Source organism: Chelonoidis abingdonii, chromosome 18 (assembly GCF_003597395.2).
Source record: "Chelonoidis abingdonii isolate Lonesome George chromosome 18, CheloAbing_2.0, whole genome shotgun sequence".
In the NCBI taxonomy this organism is placed as follows: Eukaryota; Metazoa; Chordata; order Testudines; family Testudinidae; genus Chelonoidis; species Chelonoidis abingdonii.
Genome location: NC_133786.1, coordinates 18,335,641 through 18,351,087, shown reverse-complemented (window position 1 = coordinate 18,351,087; position 15,447 = coordinate 18,335,641). Strand labels below are relative to the sequence as shown.

Genomic DNA, 15,447 nt, shown 5'->3' with positions numbered 1-15,447 from the left:
TAACCCAGCCCCACTTTTCTGAGCACTGACGATTGTTGAGTGGCACCGTGAGTTGCCAGGTCCGCTCTCCAGTATGAGCCCAGCAAGGAGCTGAGATCGGAGTCCTCTGCGCAGTTCACGTGGCTGCAGGCACCGACTTTAGGGCCTTGGAACAGATGTGTGAGTGAAAGGCTCTCACTGCTGCTTGGAGGGAATGCTTGTGCCATGCCCCAGAGAATGATTTTAAAAATGAGAATTAAGACCCTTTATTTTTCAAGGAAACATCTCATCTGGCTTCTCTAGGGCAGAAGCTGAGTGTGAGGTGGTAAAATCTGTGAAGTAGTAAGCAGAATGAAGCTCTTCCCTATAGAGCTGCCAGCCATGAAAAAATACGTTTTGGTCTAGTTTCTCCTCCATGCCTTCCAGGGATCACCCACGTAATGTCCCTGTCTCTGTCAGAGTTGTTTGCACTGAAAGCCATCATGCAGCAATCAAAAACTTACCGAACGGCAGCTGTTCTAATAGAGATTGCTGAGCCATGACCACAGAATGGCTGATCGGGGTTTGCCCCAATGCCCAGGTTTGTGACTACAACAGCAACCCAGCCCCTGTGACAGACTAGCATACGAGGAACTGAACAGTAGACAATGAGCACTGTCTGGCATAGCCTGCTAAACTGATACCACTGCCTAAAAAGCTGATAACTTCTGCCCTAAGCATCCCATCTGGAAATTCCCAAGTTCTGATCCGGCGAGGGTCTCCCTCCAAGCTGCATAGAAATTCCACATCCAGCTCTTCTGTAAGAGTGAGTGGCAGGGGAAGATTTGAGGTCTGGCTAACTGGGAAAAGCATTTTGAGATCCTTGGATGAAAGAGCAGTGCTTCTTCAAGGGTGTGAGAATCTGCCAGAGCCATTACATCCCAACCTGTCTGATTGCAGCTCTTCCTCAGTGCTTCTTTCCCAGATTTAAATACCCATTCACTTGGAGAGGTGGACCAGGATGGTGGGAGTGGGGGAATGACAGAAGCTATAAGATTATGGGCTTCCTGGGACACCATAAACAGTTTATAGCACATTCATTTTGAACAAGTAGCTTCGTCCCTTGCAGTGAGCCCTTTGCTGCTGCAGCATCCCTGCTGTGTGGGGTTTTAGCTCCTAATCCACCCACCCCCCCACCCCCGACGCCGCCCGTGACAAGGAATGGCTCTGTAAGCTCTGGTGCCCAGGTGGAATGCAGGTGATGTGGGCTCCACAAATGAAATGTAACTCTGTGATTGATGATTTCCATTTCCTGTGGCTAATGTAGGGCCAGCAGGGAGAAAATGCGTATTAAAATCTGTGCTCTCACTGCTGAATGCACAGTTAATGAGATGTCACCAGTATCTTCCCCGCTTGCCTTCCTCCCTTGCACTGCAGGATTTTGCTGCTTTCAGTTTTGCTGAGTTACTGAAACTTTCCCCTTCAGGCAGTAGTTGAGCTTTGCCCTGCATATGGATTAGTGAGGAGGACGGCAGCTTGGCCTGAGGAATGGCACATGGTGCTAGGTACCAGGAACACCTGCCAGTTCTTGCTATACAGCCTCTGACAAGTCACTTTGCTGCAGCTGTTTCCCCAGCTATAAAGTGGGAGAAACTTGCCTACATCTCATAGATGTCGGGACTGATTAATGGTTGTGAAGGGCTAAATTATTAAGACATCCATGTAGCTGCCTGTGTTGATGATAATACAGAGGAATGCAGCAAGTCCTCCCCTCCCATGCTCCCAGTGTATGAGAGGCATTTTTCCATTCAGTTTAATATCCAAGATATTTCTGTATCCTGAGGAGGGAACGGTTGTGTTGGGGTTGGGTGGGGGAGATGCTTCTTCATGAGACTCTATACCAATGTGGCTATGGATAGAAAACAAGCTGAGAAACATATCAGGCTAAGAACTCTGCTTCTCATCATCTGCTGGTATTTCACTGATTAAAATGAGGCTTAATATGGTAAATGTATCTGGAAACTTCTTCCTAGAGGCCAAGCAGGGTACGTGTTTGCTGCAGGGCCCCTGTTCTGACAGTGGAACAGCATGGCCTTGTGGGAGGGTACGTACAGCCGCTGCCTGTAGTTACGTGTCTGTGCAGCAGCACCTTCTCGTGGTTACAGAATGCACCAGAGCCTGTGTTCCAGAACCAGACACTACGGGCAGTGTGCACAGGAGATAGCTGTGTTATAGTCTAACATACCAGTACTTAGCCCCATATAAATGGTAATTTGCTATGGGTATTGTTCTCCTCACAATACAGCTGGAGAAACTCGGGCGCAGAGAGGGGAAGTAACTTGTCTAAAATCACAGGAAGTCCCTTGCAGAACTGGGATTAGAATCCTGTTCTCCAGGTGCTGGTTCTGTGATGTCACAGCAAGACCAGGCTGCTCCTCCGTAGATCCTGTAATAACGCTGTCTTTCATGGAGACTGATGTGCTGAGCGAAGACCATCTTGGGATATTTCTGCTTTCATAAGCAAATTGCTTTGACATTTTCTATGTGCTTTCCAAGATGGAATTTGCCCGTTGTTCACACTAGACTGTCGTGTGTACAGGTGCATGCCAGTGAGTGACTGGTGAAACCCAGAAGGATTGGAGGCTTGCTTTGGATAAGCCTGTCTTCAGACTGCTGACCACTGCTCAAAATTCAAAAGTCCTCTGGATTGTCCATCTTACAAACTGCATCATAAGGGATCCCCTCCTGGCCCCATCTCCTTCCCAACATCCTATTCCCCCGCTTGGGTTCCAGCAGGTTTCCTTCTGGGGATTGCTGGCAATCCGTGCCCTGGGCACTGTGAGAGCCAGCGTACTACTAACCTTTGAGTTCAGTTGCTCTGCTGCAAACTCCCAATATCCTCCTGGTCCCCAATCTCCCCTGGAGGGAAGGGAGAATCCGGAGGGGTGATGTGGCCATGGAGTAACTGCCTTAACAGTGGGTGCCTGTGAGCTGTTTGGACTCTGATAGCCACCTCCCTAGAGGGAGCGTTACACAGAGGAGGATCTCCCCTCTGATCAGGGCTAGGGCGAGGGGCAGAACGACCAAGCTTGTCTCAATTTCCTTGACGGGGTCACAAAGAGGATAAGACTTGTTTGGCCATAACTCTGTGTGGAAGTTAATTCTGGGCCATTTTGTAGCGGGCCTCCTGCTCACCTGTGAAACTTTCCCATACAGGCCGGTGTGCACTGAAACACAAGGAGTGTTAGCGATTTGATTTGTGACTGGAAGTGCAGAGCTCCACAGCTTGTCACTTCTTTGGAGTGAAAAATCCAGCCACCGTCCCAAGGAGGAAGGCTGAGAAGTTGCCTAGGAACTGAGGAGCTGGGCTGTGTAGTGAGAGAGGCAGCAGCCCCTAGACCTTGATGTGTTCTCCTTCACTTTTCCCCAGGTGCGGTGGATGACGAGGGGAACAGGCCATTCTACGCCGAGGAGTGTGCCTCCATGCTGGCAGTGACTTTCAGCGGCGGGGATAAGACGAGGAGGAGCATTGTGAGTAATGCATAAGGCATCTTCTTCCCTCCTAGCCTGGCTTTGAGCAGCTGCCGAGCGGTCTGATCCCAGGGTCTGCTCTCAGCACTAGTGAGCTGAGCCTGGAGGAGCTGGGTGGGCAGGGGCACAAGCACATCTCCCATCTGGTTGTTCCCTGCCAAGGTGAGCACCCAGAATAAATAGACCAGATTCTGGCCCCTGCTACCGTCCCTCTGTGCCACTGCAGCAACGCCTGTAAAGTTGCTCTAGCTGTCGGGATCCCTCCAGCTGGCAGGAACCCCCAGATGGGTAAAGTCGGAGTAACAGGCCATACCAAGCCCTGGCCATGGTGTTGGGGGGTGCCACCAGTGCTGCTGCGCTCCAGCTGTCCTTGGTGTGTATCAGTGCCCAGCTGGATGCTGTTAGAGCTGAGACATGAGAGCACAACACAGACTAAAGACCACAGAAATGTGCTGATGCCCCCAACTCCCCTAGGGATCAGGGGAGTGTAAAGGGGTACAGCCGCCTTTTGCCATCTTTCCTCCCCCCTCACTCCTCCAAGGTACGAGGCTGAAATCAGCTCAGCAGACCTGTGGCTGTAGCCCAGAGCAGGAATTAACCGTTCCCATCCTAGGACAAAGCAATGGTCCATGTCGTTAGGTGTGCTGTCTGGGAAAGTGGCTGCTGCTGGATATGTCAGAGAAAAGCATAAAATCCCTATCTAGCTGTGCAATGCCAGACCACTGTGGGGGGCCCTTCGCCAGTGGGGGGTGAAGCATGAGCAAAGAAAGCCCTTCTAATTTTCCATCTCCCTAGTGCTAGCATCGCTGTGACATGGTGTTCCGCCTCCGAGGTAGGCGTGAGCCTGTTTAACCCACTCAGCAGTTTGCTCCAGGACCCTGGAGCAGGGAGCCTCACATGACAACACATGTCTGTCTGGGGTTTGTTCTTTGCTTCAGCTGGAGTGTGGCTGGCTCCCCATGAGCATCAGCCTGCGCGGTACCGGTGCTGCTCGGGACCATGGCATGCTGGAGCCTGGCTTCCCCTTGCAGCAGCAGGGCAGGAGGCTGTTGTTCTTAGGGTGGCTGCTGTCACTAGAGACAAATGGGCAAGTCCTCCTCACCTGTCGTGGGCAGCCAGTCTGGATGCAGGAGTTTCGGACACAGTTCCTCCTCCTCCCGGCTTGCAGCACGGCTTAAGTAACTGAGAGCTTCAAAGCTGGAGGAAATACAGTTCCCCCATCACTAACCTGTCTAGTCACCCCGCCTGAGCCCACTCATTCACAGGGTTCTCTCAGCGGGTGTTGGGACTGGGATAGTGCTACATCCTAGAAAGCAATTAAGAGAAGCACTGGGCAGGGGGCTCTTGTTTTGGTCTAATGCCTGCAGAAATATTGCCAGTGGGAGATTTGTTTATTTCCTGTCATGCACCACTCTCTCACTAGCACGTCTGTCTCATGTGGATCATTGCGTCTGGTGGGCACTGCCCCCCACATTCTTGCCCATGTCAAATTTTGTATCTAAATAGATTCTTATTGGGAAACCTAAACACAAATTTTTGTCCTAAAGTATCAACCGGGTGTTGGCTTTAATGGGACTCTGCCTACACTCCGAAGCAGCTTCTTCATCCTCCCCACTACCCGCTTCTGTGACCGTCATTAATGGGCTGTGACCCTACATCAGAAAACTGTGTTCTGACTGTGCTTTCCAAAGGAGAACACACGGCAAGAGACTGCAACAGCACAGGTGGATCTTGGGGCTGCCCAGTCCCCATGGCTGTGCTGCACCAATTAGGGAATGAACATGTGACGGCTGTGTCTTGGGTTGGGTCATTAAGCTAATTGGCTGCCTCTCCTTCCCCAGTTGGGCATGCTTAACCCCTGGCGGTTTGGGGAATATTTTATCAACTTTTCCTTTTTTGTCAGAAATGACCTGTCGCCACACTAACCTACTTCCCTGGGCCAAACAGGTGTCCCAGCTGTTGGTGCAGTGCGAAAGCCAGGGCACCAGGTCCCCAGCATAGTGCCAGTGCAGCTGTGCCAGTTTCCACCAGCTCAGGATCTGCCCCAGTATGTTCCTAGTTTTGGACCAGAGCATCCTGGAGTCTTGCCAGCCTGCTGCAGTCTCAGACTGTTGCCCTTACCAGCTCAGGGTAGAAAGAGGTGTGCAAAGTTAACTAGCTCCAAGCAACAAGTGCACATTCTGTGTGCGCATCCTCCAGGAAGGCAAGCATCTGCCTGCATGCCTGCAGGTCCGGGCAGAGTCACTGGTGCTCAGGGGAACTTGTGCCTGAGCCACATTACTGGGGAAAGACTCAGCTGAAATTTGTAACAGGAACATGTCCCCTTCTAGCCCCCACTTCTTATGTTACTTCTCTTTTCAGCCTGTAAGTCCTTTAGGAAATGGGCTGTGTCCTGCGCGGGCACAGCGTCCAGCACATAGCAGGAGCTACCAGCATAGGCTCATAGACTTTAAGGTCAGAAGGGACCATTATGATCATCTAGTCTGACCTCCTGCACAATGGAGGCCACAGAATCTCACCCACCTGCTCCTGTAACTAACCCCTAACCTATGTCTGAGTTATTGAAGTCCTCAAATTGTGATTTGAAGACCTTAAGCTGCAGAGAATCCTCCAGCAAGTGACCCGTGCCCCATGCTGTAAAGGAAGGCGAAAAACCTCCAGGGCCTCTGCCCATCTGCCCTGGAGGAAAATTCGTTCCCGACCCCAAATATGGCGATCAGTTAAACCCTGAGCATGTGGGCAAAACTCGCCAGCCAGCACCCAGGAAAGAATTCTCTGTAGTAACTCAGATCCCACCCCATCTACATCCTAATCCACAAGAGCCACCTGGGCCATTTATAACCGCTGATAAATCAAGAGAATCAAGGATTTGCCAAATTAATTGGACAAACTAGGCTATCGCATCATATCATCCCTCCATAAACTGGTAAGCTATAGTCTTGAAGCAGAATATGATCCTTTGCCCCCACATACTACCCCTGTGGAAAGGCTGTTCCAGAACCTCCTCTCTAATGGTGAGAAACCTTTGTCTAATTTCGAGTCTAAACTCCTACAGTGTCAGTTCTATATTCCAATTTGTTCTTGTGTCTACCAACTTAAATAATTCCTCTCCCTCCCTGATGTTAAATCCCTCATGATTATAATTTATAAGAGCAATCATATTCCCCTCCCTTCTTATTGATTAGGGTTAACAAGCCAAGCTCTTTGAGTCCTCCTTTTGTAAGTACAGGTTTCAGTTCCTCGGATCATCCTAGTTGAGCCCGTCTCTGACCGGTCCCAGTTTGAAATTCATCCTTCTTAAACATGGGAGACCAGAAACTGCACACAACTATTCCAGAGTGTGGTCTCACCAGTCCTTGTAGCAACTGTAACTAAAACATCCTACTTTGCGGAAATACCTATGCCATGATGGATCCAAGGAACCGCATTAGCTTTTTTAATGGGCCATCATCACATTGGCGCTCATATCATCCGTATTACCACCAATACTCTGAGGTCCTCTCCTCCTTCTGTTCTCCAACGAGTGTCCCCAATTATCAACTAAAATTCTTAGTTATTACTACTAGATGCGTGTACCTTGGGCACTTTTCACTATTAATTTCAGTCCCTAAGTTACTTTTACATTCCAGTTTACACAGGTCATCCAATCTTCCTGTTAATGATATCCCGGTCCTGTCATCATGTGTAGCAATACCTCCCAGCTTGTGTCATCCCGCAAACCTTTATTAGCACATTCCACTTTTGTGCCAAGGTCAGTAAATAAAAGGTTACAATAAGATTCGGTCCAAAACTGACCTGAGGAACTCCACTATAACTCCTTCCAGCCTGACAGATTCACCTTTCAGTACGACCGTTGAGGTCTTCCCGCTAACCAATTTCCTTATCCCACCGTTCAATTTTCATATTCATTCCCACATCTTTCAATGAACTAATAATTCCCGTTGGAACCATGTCCAAATGTCCTCCTGAAACAAGGTAAATTGTCCACTGGCGTTTCTTTGTTCTAAAAAATCTGTTAACCACTTTCTCAAAGAAGGAAGGAGATCAGGTTGGTTTGGCACGATCTACCTTTTGTAAAACCATGTTGTATTTTGTCCCAATTACCATTGACCTCAATGTCCTTAACTACTTTCTCCTTCAAAATTTTTTCCAAAACACAATGAGTGTGATTGATTCCGAGGCCTAGCGGTCGGCCGTGTGGTCTTGTTGTAATGTGGCACATGGAGAACGTTTTGTACCTCCCAACAATTGTGTCTTAGCAGCCAGGTCCCAAAGTGCACTCATCCATTGCACACGGCCTTGTCTATCCCAGCAGATCGACGTCAGGGCAGTGGAAACCGCATTTTCTGTGTTTTGTGCCATGTGAGCTGTTGGAGGTACAGCTTCCCAGGCACCAGCATGGTATCCTACTGGAAAGAAAGGGCAGGGCAACTCAGTACATTTCCTGTGGCAGTGCTGAGTCTGGTGAGACATGATGCCACCTCTTCCTCATGCACTTCTGTGTAAATGGCAGATTCTAGCCATGTGCCTGGGTATCACACAGACAGTCCCTCACCCTGGCTTGTCCTCCACACTCCCTCCCAGGCTTTTCAGTGCAGCCAAAGATGAAGCCTCTAGACAGTGCTAGCTTATCTAAAGAACCCCCAAAGCATTCCTGATGCTGTTGTGAGCTGTGGCTCAGCTCTGCATGCTGCAGAGTAAAACAAAATCCCCATTCTCTGTTCTTGTGAAAAAACCAGGCAGTGAAAACCTAACTGCTGCTGGTCTTATGTCCTTCATGGGCTGTCCCTGAGCCACCTTTCCACAGCAAGGAGAAAGAGAACCAAACAGTGGTTTATCTAGTGGGAACACACACTGCTGGTCCTGTCTTGGACAATGCTAGGGATCTCAATAGCTTCTCTATAGAACAGAATCAAATAGATGGAGTTCATAGACCCTGCTATGGAGGCAGGAGGCTGACAGTTTGCTGGGCTTCCAGTGGGAACAGGCTTCTGCTAACGCAACTGGCACTTCCTTTGGGCCTGCTTGGCTGTGTTATTTCCAAAGTTACTAACATTCAGTAGCCAGGGTAGTTTGTTTTTATGGGCTGCCACTCTTTTTAAATACAAGAAGTGGGAGGAGGGAGATTACCCTGGAGCTGCAGCCTTGGGAAATCTCAGGGTGTTTCCAAGATAGCAGACTTGGAAGAGGGGCATGTCAGTTACCCTTTCTCTCTCCCCCAGAGCTCTAGCTCTCTTCTGTCCATGATGTGTATGTGCCGTCCCTGGCTCCGTAGAAGAAACCACCAAGTTCTAAATATGTCTGCCAATTTCCCATTGCTCAGGTTTGGCAGTAGTTCTACAAACTCAGACTCTCCAAAAGAACCAGCTCTGTAGCTTTGGGTCTGTAACCGGATCTCTGCTTTGCAAACCAGACTTTGATAACTAATTGGAGCAAAACAAGGTCTCCAAATAGAAATGGGAAACTTGGGGGGCAGGTCCAGGAAAATGCAACAATGAAAGAGATGGTGATGAGAGTACAAGTTAACTAGCCATTCAGTTTGTCTGCTGACAAGTAAATGAGCCCCAGAAAGCTTGGTTCATTTCATCTCTGAAAACCCCAGGGGCTAGTGCAAAGAATCAGTGTTTCCTAACTAGAAAAGACCACACACCCATCTAAGAAAATGGTTAGACTCAGGGTGCTACAAAAGAAATAAAATCTATAATGGAGCTTAAGTTTTCCTTCTAAAAATAACTTGAATTAATTCACGCTGGCTTGAAAACCACTGGTGCTGGAGAAAAAGAAACACTACTCAGTTAGGGACTCTGCTATACTTTTCATTTTCATGTCCAGCTTCCTCCAAACCTGAGGTCTGTGAGCTAATTTTAAAAAGTCTGACATGCCCTTTCTCCTTAAAGAATGGCCTCATATGAAGATAAAACAAGCGCTACTCTTCCATCAAAGAGTCTGAATCGGGTGCCTTGCACGGCCCAGGAATTACACATGATGTAGATCTGTCCTCTCTTTTTACAGTAACATGATCACTATTCCAATAAACCTGTATCTCTTATGTAGGGCATATTAAATATACCCCTGTCTACAGAGAATATTCTCTTCTCTTTATGCCTTGTAATTGTCCTTCAATAGCATTGGAGTTAATGTTTTTGACAGCCATCTAGTTTTCAGACTATAAATGTTCTGCCATTTCCGTTAATGGGAAGAATTTAATATGGTCTCTGGCGTGAACTGCATCTCTGACTGACATTTGTGGTGCTGTATTTTTGTTTTAGTTTATTTTGTAGAACATACAGTATCTCAGTGCAAATTGCAGCTGTTAGAAGCTGACAAAATGCTTTGGAGTTGAATATAAAAGTCAACAAAGGCGGCACAGTTCTTGGCAATGGAGGATGCAGTTATATCCCACTGTGAGTGGAGAGGGATAAATGTTTCTGCCAGCTTGTCCTGTGCTTTGACCAGAACCAATTTTAATTAGCTGATTTTATGGCATGATGAAGGACGGAATGATGCACCATTTGGAGCCTTCTCAAGTGACTTTTCTAAGGCTCACTTGTTTACTTGCATCTTATCTAAGATACCTCTTACAAAGGCCAGATTTTGCTTAGTTACACATCAGTGTAAAGCCAGAATAAATCTGTTGCCTTTAGTGGAGCTAGTCTAGAATTACACGGCTGCATCCAAAAAATTAGAACTTGGCCTGGTAGTTTTATTTTCTACCAAGCTATCACTGCTTTACCTCTCTCCTGACTGAGAGTTGCAGTTAGGTAACTAGGGTTTTGGCCACACTGGACACTCAGGAAAGTTAATCCAAATTAACTAAAGGTGTGAAATTAAAGTAGATTAATTAAACTGCATTGAACCCCTGTGTGGATGTTCTTATTCAGAATTGAAGTGGCCTTAATTCAGTTTATCTTAATTCACTTCCAGATGGGATAACGGCCCTCAGTGCGTCAGTCTCTGGAGCTTGGGTCTGTCTCTTACTTGTGTTTTAAGAAGAAATAGCATCCATTTAATTTCAACAGGGGCAGCATTAACTCTACCCACTCTGCTGTGCAGGGCTTAACTGCCCCAGCACTGGAGCAGTGCTAGAACAGCCCCCTTGCTTCAGCTGGCAGGAATCTGTGTCTGATAGTCTTACAATGAGACGGGCATGGATAGGGCAGGAGATGGCTGGTGCGTGCACTCAGCCTCCAGGAGAGGGAAGTAACTCCTGCCAGTTTTAAGTTCTGTGGCTGCAGGATATGGTGGCCGAGAAGCTGAGCCAAACTGGCCACTAAGTGCTTCCCGGGAAGAATAGGGTGAGCTGGAGTGGGAAGAAGCTCCTTGTGTCTCAAGTGAAGACTCAGGGCAGAAGGGCGCCGGGTTGGCTGGGTGGTGACTGCATGGTAATGGCAGGAGTGCTGCTCAGCCTCAGCCCAGGGCTTTGCTGAGCTCACAGGAAGCAGAAAGGTTTTCATACTTCTGGCATAAGCTGCTGGGAAACCTATGAACAGCCAGCCCTCAACCTGAGCTATGGAGCCGTGGGAAATCCCATATGGCAGCCCGGGGGGGAAATAGCTATCCTATTGCACCCAGGGGGAGACTCCGCTTCCTGGGTTTGGAGAACTGAACTGCTGAGTCAAAACAGCTCTTCACTGGGGGAATGAGGGGTGTTCAGCCTGGTCACCAGCAGTAAGAGGAGCTACCGGAGCAGAGCAGAGAGGGGAGGTGGAACGCAGCCGCAAGTAGGGTTGAGAGCTGGAAGGTGGCTTGGAGCAATGGAGCAATCTGGTGCTGGGCAGCTATAAAACCAGAGCAGAACTTGTGCCACCAGTGTGAATCCATCCCTGCCATAAGCCAGGCCACTCTCCTGTTCACATTTAGCACTGGGGCAGCTCTTCACTTGGTCAGAGTGCTGGGCAGACATCCCCCGCAATTCTCACGCCCCAGCCCTCACTCCAGAGCTGCAAAAACAACTGGACTTTGGGCGCCCATGGCAAAGCTGCCTGTGGTGTCATTAGAGGAGCACCGTGTTCTTTGCGTCTGACCTGTTCTATGCTGTACGTTCCTTCATGGGCAAGTGCTGTCAGCCAGCTGCTCGAGGGCTCGGTCGCTACAGCTCAGCACCTGCCTGGGCCACTTAGAGAGAAGTGAGAGCTGCCTGGAGAGCCCCAGGGAGCTCAGCATAGGCTGGAAAGCAATCCCACAAATAACAAGGGCCTGTGTTTCGGAGCATGCGCACCAGGCTATGCATCGAATGACAAGGCTGAAGCTTGGCTATAGTAAGTGCTAGGCCAATGCTGTGGTCTCCCCAGAATATGCTACGCTGGAGTCTGGCCTTCTTGGAGTTTATTCATCACAAATACAGAAGCTCTTCAGCCCCTGCATGACCACTGCTGGGCACTGCAGATCCAGGTGTGGGTATGGCACTCTGCACATTAGTACGGCCCAGTGGCATCCAGCCAGAAGCCTCCCCTAAGCTCACTAATCTGAACCCTCTAAGTCATGGGTCGGCATCCTATGGCACACATGCCAAAGACGGCACATGAGCCAATTTTTAATGGCATGCTGGAGCCTGCCGGGACTCCAGCATGCCATTAAAAATCCTGCCCAGCCCGGCCCGCTCTCCTTTACCCTCTGCTCCCCCTGCAGGGGCAGGGAGCAGAAGCATAGCCGTGCACACAGGGTAGGCAAATGGCCCCACTCTCTGGGCACGGCAAGCCGTGGGGTCCACACTACTGGGCCGAATGCAGCAAGCTGCCGGCCCCTCCCTCGCCTTCTCCCCTCCCCTGAAGCCCTGCTGCCACACGCAGCACTCTGGGAGTTGGGGCTGCGCGCTCCCGCGGGGCAGCATTTGGCTCCGCGGGGAGGCAGACACGCTCCCTGCTCAACTGGAGCCAGGCTGCCACCGCGCACAGCGCTCTGAGGGCTGGGGCTGTGCTCTCCCGCGGGGCAGTGTGTCTGGCTCTGTGTAGAGCCTCATGGTAAAAGGCCCAGGGCTGGGGGCAGTCAGGGGACAGGGAGCAGGGTGGGATCCCAGAGGGGTGTGGCTAGGGGCGGGGGTCTCTGGAGGGGGCAGTCAGGGAGCAGGGGGGGTTGGATGGGGCATGGGAGTCCCAGGGTTTGTGTGGGGGCAGCGGATGGATAGGGGTCAGGGCAGTCAGGGAACTGGGAGCAAGGGTAGTCCTGGGGGGGGGCAGTTAGGGTGGGGGGGGTCTCTGGAGGGGGGCGGTCAGGGGACAAAGAGCTGGGGGGTTGTATGAGTTGGGATTCTGGAGTTCCTGTCAGGAGGCAGGGGTTGTGGAGAGGGGTTGGGGCAGGCAGGGAGTGGGCAGGGGGGTTGGATGGGGTATGGGAGTCCTGGGGGTCTGTTTGGGGATGGGGGTGTGGATAAGGTTGGGGCGTCAGGGGACAGATAGGGGTAGGTCCAGTCGGGGACAAGGAACAAGGAGGCTGAGATAGGCGGGTGGGGTCCCAGGAGGGGCGTTGTCAGGAGACAAGGAGCAGTGGGTTTGGGAGTTCTTAGGGGCAGTCACCCAGCACTCTCTCCTGAGCCCTGACACCCCCCACACACACACCACGCCCTCTGCTCTGACCCCGACACCCCCACCACACACCCACCGCCCTCTGCCCTGAGCCCTGTACCTCCCTCATATGTACCCAGCCCTCTGCTTGACTCCTTCATCCTCTCCCCGCACCCGCAACCCTGGCCATGACTCTGGCTCCCTCCTCCATACCCAGCGCCCCCTCACATACCCAGTCCCCAGCCTTGACTCCAGCCCTCTGGGTCCTGGCAGCCAGCCCCACACAGCCCGCTGCTGGTCTGGGGTTCTGGCTGACGGACCCTTGCCAGCCGGGGTCCCGGCTGCAGGCCTTGCTCAGCCCGCTGCCGGCCTAGGTGAACAGAACCCCAGACCAGCAGCGGGCTGAGCGGGCCGGCAGCGTAAGATCAACATTTTAATTTCATTTTAAATGAAGGTTCTTAAACATGTTGAAAACCCTGTTTATCTTACAATACAACACTAGTTTAGTTATATAATATATGGACTTACAGAGAGAGAGACCTTCTAAAAAACATTAAAACGTATTACCGGCATGCGAAACCTTAAATTAGAGTGAATAAATGAAGACTCGGCACACCGCTTCTGGAAGGTTGCCGACCCCTGCTCTAAGTTCTCTACCTCAGCCTCACGAGTCCTTCCCCCTGGGAATGCTGACTCTGAGCCCCATGGGGAATGAAGCAAAGAGGGCCTGGAACTGAGCCAGGATGCCAGGGTCCCACTCCCAGCTCTGTTGCTCACTCCCTCTGTGACATTTTGGGCCATTCACTCGCCTCTCAAGGACTGAGTTAAATCAGTGACCTTTGTAAAGGGCTCCCTGAGACAGAAGATGATGGGGAGGTGAAATGTGCAACTAGGCAAAATTTTCTTGTCAAATTGGCAGCGGGTCTCTTGAAGGTTAATCCCTACAGCAGCCATACTCTGTCCTGGTCAGACCTTTCCTGAGCCAGTCTCCCCTTCTGTTTCCCCACCCCTAGAGCCATTCTGTGCGGCACAACAACCTACTGTGGCCGTGTCCAGACCGCCCGTGGCTGCTTTTCTGCTTAATCCAGTGGCTTGACTGTGAACTCCCAGGGAAATGTTTCCAGACTTTCCCGTTACTAAATCCTGCCCCTTTGTTGTTGTTCCATTTCTGGCTGCGAGTGAGAATGACGAACCTTCCGGCAGCTTGGCCTGCCTGGCTGCAGCTTGGCATAGGCTCAGCAACCACAAAGAACAAAAAAGCCCATGTGTGCTGCAGATTCCACAGGCATCCAAAGAGGAGGTCGCTGGTGCCTTCCTGTGGCCATTCCAGGGGAGACAGCAGGGCAGTGAACGGATCACATGCCAGCCTACCTGGCGTTAATGGTGAACCAAACAGCCCTGGAGACTGGGGACTGCATTTGCAAAAGTAGCCACTTCCTTTGGGTGCCCAGTCTGAGAAACCTGAGGCCAGACTGGAAGGTCTGAGTCACTGAGCGTTTCAATTGGGCACCCCTTGTCCCGGGGGGGGCCCCCAGTCCCTGGACACACTTGAGAATTCTGGCCCAAGTGCACTGGGGAGGGAGCCACTAGCTGCAGTGAGGGGAGTGTTAGGGGAAGGGTACCCCATGGAGTCCTTTGGCTATTTTTTAACTCTTGTCATTGCGAGTGTTCGCATGGGGGCAGAAGTCAGGGCTCCTGGCTTCTAGCAGCTTAGCTAAGTCCCGTCACCTCCCTGTACCGGTTTGCACACGCTTAAAACGAGGGCAGTATTTACCCGTCTTGGCAAAGTGCTTGGAGATTCTCAAGCAACCGTTGTACAAGTGCAAAGCACCATCATTTATTCTATTGCCAAAAACCATAAGGTGTCTGTGAAATGGGAAGCGACGCCAAACAAAACTATCTGAAGCCCTCCTCTGTGTGTGTGTCTCCCTGCAAATAGCTCCCCTCCTGCAGGAGGGCCGCTGCATTGTTCAGATACTGTGCGAAGCTCCTGTGAGGAGATGCCCAGCTGGTTGGGTTAGTGGTACATGTGCCAGTGTTACATCCTGGGTGGGGTTTCATGCTCTGATTCCCACTCTGACATGCCTTGGCACAACCGCTCCACATTTCTCCCCATACACGTGCCTTCCAGTTCTTCTGATCGCCCTGGGGGGAAGAAAGTGAGCGTTTAGGCTGGAATGCATGGCTGGGCTGGTTACCCAAGAGGGCAGGGGAAAATATGCTACTGGCAGCGTGAAACATGCTTGATGATCACTGTAGCATTTAATCAGCAGGGATCATTATTAGCTCATTCCTTCCTTTTTAGGGCAGACGTCTCGCCCCAGTCGAAGGACTTGTAGGGTGGATGGGAGTTTGCAGTTCTTAGTGTGCAAACCGGAGGAGGCTAATGGGTGATTTGTGCAGAGTCTATAAGTAACTATGTGAGGAACAAATCCTGAATAATGGGGACTTCAGCCTA

The 15,447-nt window shown here is 50.7% G+C and overlaps 1 protein-coding gene across 3 annotated transcripts in view; it reads left to right on the top strand.

Moving 5' to 3' along the window:
• The window catches only part of PCSK7 (proprotein convertase subtilisin/kexin type 7), a 53,838-nt gene that overhangs the window by 16,945 nt on the left and 21,446 nt on the right, over positions 1–15,447 (top strand). For all 3 annotated transcript variants that reach the window (XR_012657188.1, XM_032796082.2, XM_032796081.2), the window contains exon 8: positions 3,389–3,489. Coding sequence is in view for 2 of the 3 variants with exons in the window: in XM_032796082.2 (XP_032651973.1) it covers positions 3,389–3,489 (101 nt within the window). In the remaining variant the exon portion in view is untranslated. The remainder of the gene's footprint in view (positions 1–3,388; positions 3,490–15,447) is intronic.